The sequence below is a fragment of the Leishmania panamensis genome, assembly GCF_000755165.1.
Source record: "Leishmania panamensis strain MHOM/PA/94/PSC-1 chromosome 25 sequence".
NCBI classification, from domain to species: Eukaryota; Euglenozoa; class Kinetoplastea; order Trypanosomatida; family Trypanosomatidae; genus Leishmania; species Leishmania panamensis.
In genome coordinates this window covers 165,407-171,406 of record NC_025871.1, presented here as the reverse complement: position 1 = coordinate 171,406, position 6,000 = coordinate 165,407, and the positions used below count along the sequence as shown (strand labels likewise).

The window sequence follows — 6,000 nt, the reverse complement described above, 5'->3', positions numbered from 1 at the left end:
ATTCTCTCTTCATTGCCATTAGCGCTGTATCGTCAAGGGCCTCCTTCCTCACACACTTATTCTCCTGTCTCTCGTCAACATAGCCAATGGGAAGAAAACAAGAGGAGACGGAGTGCACACCCAACAGGCCTCGCTTGCCTTTTCTGTGTGGTCGCCTCGCGCCCGACCTCTTTTGTGGTTTCCTCGCCGTGTTCCTTCCCCCGGCGACGCTCTCGTGACACTGCGTGTTCGTGCTCTCACTGATTTGTCTCCCTCCACCCTGTATGCCTCTCTCGCTTCCTCTCTGGCACTCTGACATCGGTTCTGTGTACGCATTGTCGTGCCGTACATCCACCCACCTTTGCACTGTTAGGCATACCGTCACGTGGTCAAACATGCCCCTGAAAATAGACCCGCAAGCATCAACACCTTGTGCTAGTCATCTTCTCTACACCGCACTCTAAGCTAGCTCGCCCTCTTCGCTTCAGTCTTCCTCTTTTTCTATTGTTGCAGTCGTTGGTGGACGGGTGGGGAGTAGTGCCAGCGCAGGTAGTCTGAGCCGACGTCACAAACCCTTCCGATAGCGTTTCTTTAGTTGTGCGCCAGCCTCACGACTTCATCCGAGACGTCTGATCAAGCACCGAGGGTGTTGTCAGCGGCGACGACTGCTGCAGAGAGTAGTGGACTGAAATCAATGGAAGCCGTAAGCGCCACCACTCGTGACGGCAACGAGACAAGCTGGTCAGTTCTCAGCGTTCTACACGTGTTTCATCTGGCCCATGTCGCTCTCACGGTCGATGCTGATTCCTCTTCATGCGTAGAGGAGATGAGTACTGCAGAGTTGGTGGCCTGCGTTCGACGCTTGCTTTGTATGGGGCAGTCGCACAGCTCAAGTGTTGATTCCCCCGCTCCCAAGCAGGAGGTATCGGCTCCATACGTGGCCCGGGCACTTCTTCTGCGACTGCACAGGCTTGTGGAGGCGCACGAGCGTTTCTTGGCGTGGATGCGTACGCGCCCATCGGTGGCGGTTACAGGGACGCCAGATGACGCGGCAGCTGAGGACGCTTTTTTGGCAGATGCAGCGGCCTTTCTTCACACCTTGCCGCCGCCCGATGTACTCCAGGCATCCGCACCTTCGCCACCGAAGACAGAGCGACGCGAGGCATCAAGGCGGTCTTCGTACGCTCAGTTGCTCAGCGCCAATCTGTACGCCATCAGCACCTTCGTGGATGTTATGGTGGTCGCCCCGCCAGGTACGTCGCCTCGCACACTCACCTTCTCATCGCTGACGCTTCGCCGCGAGCTCCGTTCCCTTCCTCAGCCAATAGAGGCGGCTGCCTTGTCGCTGCTCTACTACCTAATAACACTGACAGTGGATGTAGTGGAGAGCAGCGTGCTGTGCTGCTGCCGGGTAGCAGGGTTTCACTTCGCGTACGAGGACGAAGGGAGTCTGGTGCGTTTCGCGCAGATGTCCGTCGACTTCCCCGCCGCGACGACGTCTGCTGTCCAACTCTCTGCTTCACCTTCATCTTGCACCTATGTTTCATCTCTCCATGCCCTGTTGTACCCAGTTCTTCAGCAAGAGGGCTCGCACTTGTTGGAGCGCCTCCTACGGTGTGAGCAACGTGAGGCTCAATGCCTGGGCAAGACGGCTGACGCGGACCGGATACATCGTCGACTGCTCGCGCGACACGTGTTGCGCCGGCTCGGGCATCTCTTTTTCCACCCTCTGCGCGCTGATCGTACAAGCGCCGGCATGACGAGTCACACCACCGCTATGGCCGCAAGCGACCGCACTGACGCGGCGATCGTCACCTGGATGGCTGAGCAGCTGCAGCGTATGATTTACTTGAGCAGCCCCACGGCGGAACGTGAAAGGTCAGACGACACTTCCCAAGGCTTTTCCGCTGCGTTGGCAGGGAAGGAATATCGACCGTGCCGCTTCGAGGCTGAGTCTCTTGCTGAGTTACTTCGCTTGCTTATTGCTCAGATTGATGCTGACTCTTCACCATTGCCGTCAGGCGGAGCATACGTGTGTGGCTGCTCCAACGACTCCATCTGCAGCAGTACTGGCAGCACCGTACGACCCACTTCCTCTACGGCAGAGGGTGTTATAGACTTGCCAAGGATGCTAGAATATCTGGTACTTTTGTCTCCAGTTATCGAGGCCGCCCCGGCGCCGGGTAGCGGTGCTCTCGCTCGCTTTCCAGAACGAGAGGCGTTGATGAAAGCACGCGAGTGCGTAGTGCGCTTTTCGCTGCATGCTAGCCCCCAGTGATGAGGGCACCTTGGAGTGCGGTAGGGGGGATGGAGCTGGAGCGGGGCGAGCCACAAAAATTGAATTGTGTCACCCTGGGCAGTCTGAGATCACAGAGGGAAAGGCAAAACACAATAGATATGGACACCACTCTAGCAGGTTTTGGCGATGCGTTATCCTGCATCGGCGCCTGTGTGCACATAGGCGGTTACACTCTCTCTCCTTATTTCTCTTGTCGTCGTCGCCGATTCTCAGCCATTCCTGTATCCTCCTCGTATTCCGTTCTTCTTTTTCACCCCTTACGCCGCTCTTCCTGAAGAGCGCGTTTGCGCGGCCCACGCTCGCCCAAGTGTCTGTGTCTCTGTGGGGTTTCTGTGCGTGTCTCTCTTGCCTTACTTTTTCGAATTCATCTGCTACAGCTGCTATGATTAGTACGTTCTACCCCCCCCCCCCCCACACACACCCACACACTTCCCTTTTGTTCGTGTGACTTGTACGTTCTGCTGACCATGTACAACCCCTTACTGCACCCTTCCTCAAGTGGAGGGGGTACTGCGTCAGATGTGAGCCCTGCGCTTCCTCCTTTCCAATAGCGTGTCGAGTGGCGTTGCAGCCTTGGCTGAAGAATGCATATGGGAGGGATCGGCGGTCGGGAAAAATAGTCCAATGCGACTCTTCTTCTTCTTGCTCCCGACATGCCCTCAAAGAACGGTTACGTTCACGACTACGCGACGCGGTGCCCTTTGCCTCCCCTTCCTCCTCGATGGAGTCAACTTCAGCTGTCTCCCTGAGGGCTTTTTCGCGAGGCAGGCCACTTTTTGCTCTGTGCGAGTGCTTGTTGCGTCTACTCATTTTCTCTCCACAAATGCACTTCGCTTTTTTTTTTCTCCTTCTCTACTCTCTTTTCCGCTCTTCCATCACCAACGTCTCTACCCATATCATCATTTTTCCCCCGGAATCACCCACACACCCCCACACACCCACACATGCCTGCATACATTGTGACCAACGCAGATTTTTCTCGCCTTCTTTGTTCTTCCTTCTCCTCTTCTCGCACTGTCCTCTTACTCTCGTTTCATTTTCCTCCTTTTCACCTTCCTCAGCGATTGTCTCCCCCCTGTCTCTTTCACACACGTATTCTTTCGTGTCTTGACTTCTCTACCCCCCACACAGACCCACTTCCGAACTCTCTCACACAGACGCAAGTAGGGGACCCTTCACAGAAGAGCTCTTCCTTCTCATCTCGTTGTCGGCTCACCTCATCTCGCCAAGAGTCTCCCGATCGACATACCCTTCTCGTTCTCCCTTTCTTCCTTAGCAGCGTCTTACACCGCCTGTAGCTTCTCGCTTACGTCTTCTCTGCCTCTCCGCCGTTTTTTTCTTACCCAATTTGTGCTTCACTGGACGTTGACGTGCTACAAAAGGTTAACCGTGCGAAAAAACAAAAAATGGCGCAGCACATGGCCCCTCCTCCTCAGCAGCAGCAGATGCCCTCGCAGCAGCAGGTGTACAACCCTGAGCCGGAGGCACTGCGCAACCTGATGGTGAACTATATCCCCACCACCGTCGATGAGATGCAGCTCCGCCAGCTGTTCGAGCGCTATGGCCCCATCGAGACTGTCAAGATAGTGTGCGACCGCGAGACGCGCCAGAGCCGCGGCTACGGCTTTGTGAAGTACTGCTCCGCTGCGTCCGCGCAGCAGGCGGTGAACGAGCTGAACGGGTTCAACATCCTGAACAAGCGCCTGAAGGTTGCGCTCGCCGCGTCGGGAAACCAGCGCCAGCGCCCCTACAACGCCGCGCCGCCGGGCGCGAACCCCGCTGCGAACATGGGCTACTACGGCGGCAACTTCGCTCCGACCGGCTACCCGCAGGCGAACCCGTACGCGCAGCAGCACATGATGGCGATGCAGCAGCAGTACATGATGCAGCAGTCAGGCCAGCAGCCCCGCCAGTAAGATGCGGCGGTGTCGGGCCATTGAGTGGCTGGATCGTAGCGAAGGCGGACAGGTGATCGGGAGGAAAGGAGTGCGCATGTAGGACCTCGAAAAACTGTGTGGAGTTTTAGGTGTGTGTGTGTGTGTGGGTGTGGGTGGGCATGCTCAAGTAGCGAACAAATTGAGCATACCCACACCCACACCCACAAACACACACACACACAGTGGCACAAGGGTAACGTGCAGGTGGAGCTGCGCGTGGCCATAACCACTTAAGATGAGAAAGCCTGACAAACGAAAGGAAGGAAAGTGACGCAAACCAGAGGGATGGGGAAGCAATACAGCCGAAAGCGAAAAGAGGGCGGAATAAGCGGAAAAGGGGGAAGAGAGAATATTTCGAAAGGAAGGCTCCCGTCGAGTGTGCCGAGCTTCTGGTGACGCTGAAGACGGTGGTTATGTCGATGGTCGCGGAGCAGTGGCCAGCGCGACTGGAGGGAAGGCCTTGATGAGCTCCGGCGTATACACTGGTCAGAGAATCATCTTGTACTTCTCTCAGTCTTATTGCTCTCTTTCTTTTCCCACTTAGCTATTCTCTCTCAGTAGGCGCCTTTGGCACTTGTATTGTTGTGTTGGTGTGCTTGTGTGTCCCTGCACCGGAGTGGGTGCGTCAAAGTGTCCTTCTCCTTGAAGGTTGTGGTCGACCATATAAATATGCATCTCCCCCGCGGACTCTCTGTTTTACAGCGCCTTGATCGGAGTGTTCAGGTGATGCGTGGTGAATGGATGGACGGCTGATGGGGGCATATCCCCGCAATGTTCGTGTGAGTGGGCGGTGAGGACTGCTCGTATATTGGCGACGTATGTGTGCGTGTGTGTGTGTGTGTATGTGTGTGTGACTGTGTTTGTCATCTCTCCTTCTCTCGCTTCTGTGTGCGTGTGTGCGGAAGGCTGTGTGCGTGTTATCGTGCATTTTACACGTGTGTTCGTCTCTCTAATTTAGCGTGTGTTGCCTTACTTCTCTTATGGAGCCTGTCTTGTTGCCTTGCTCGTTTGTACGTTTCTCTCGGTTCTACATCATCCGTCTCCTCGCGTTTGCCTTCAACGCTTTTCTCAGCTCTTTTTCAAACTATCCGTCGCATCCCTTTTATTGTTCACATCCTCTTCCCTCTTCACTCCACGCTCCACCCCTTCGCTTGCACACGCACACACACGCACGCACACACACACACACACAAACACACGCATGCACGCTTCCCCCCCTCCCCCTTCATGCCTCCTTTACGTGTTGCGGGTGACTCCCCCTCCCTCATATGGCACGACGAACACGGCCTTTTGCACCTGCAAAAGGCCCGCAGAGTCGTCTCGTCTGTTGACTCTCGCTCCCCTTTACTCCTCCTGTTGGCCAACGCTGAGTATGACGCGAAGACGCCAAGACAGCACTCTCGCTTTTTGGGGCGAGCGAGATGTTGTCTGCAAAGAGACGAAAAGGTAAGAAAAGGCAGTGAGAAGCAACAAGAGGAGGAACGAGCCGAGGGAATATGTTGAAACACACAAACTCCAGCGCGTAACGAAGGGTGTCACGGGGCTTTTTGAGTGTGCCCATGCCGCCACTCGCATCGACGTTGGATGGCAACGTGTTCTTCTCCCTTCTCTCGCCTCAGTTTTTCTTTGCATCTTTTTCCTTCCTGCTGACATACACTGCGTGTTTCCTCGTGGTGCGTTACTGTTGCCCCTCTTTTTCGTCCTTTGTGTGCGTTAGTGTGTATATATGCTTGAGCTGCACCACACTACCCTTCCCCGTGGTTGCTCCCGTGAAGTTACACCCAC

General features: G+C 55.4%; 2 protein-coding genes across 2 annotated transcripts; both read left to right on the top strand.

The window, feature by feature from the left end:
* Nucleotides 1–673: 673 nt before the first annotated feature.
* Nucleotides 674–2,257, top strand: LPMP_250520 (hypothetical protein; the record flags this gene model as incomplete). Its single annotated transcript, XM_010701322.1, has 1 exon — nt 674–2,257. One exon carries the CDS (start codon nt 674–676, stop codon nt 2,255–2,257), a length of 1,584 nt encoding a protein of 527 aa, XP_010699624.1.
* Nucleotides 2,258–3,684: 1,427 nt separating this feature from the next.
* On the top strand, nt 3,685–4,194 carry LPMP_250510 (RNA-binding protein, putative, UPB1; the record flags this gene model as incomplete). Its single annotated transcript, XM_010701321.1, has 1 exon — nt 3,685–4,194. The coding sequence occupies one exon, from the start codon at nt 3,685–3,687 to the stop codon at nt 4,192–4,194; it is 510 nt and encodes a 169-aa protein (XP_010699623.1).
* Nucleotides 4,195–6,000: the final 1,806 nt, after the last annotated feature.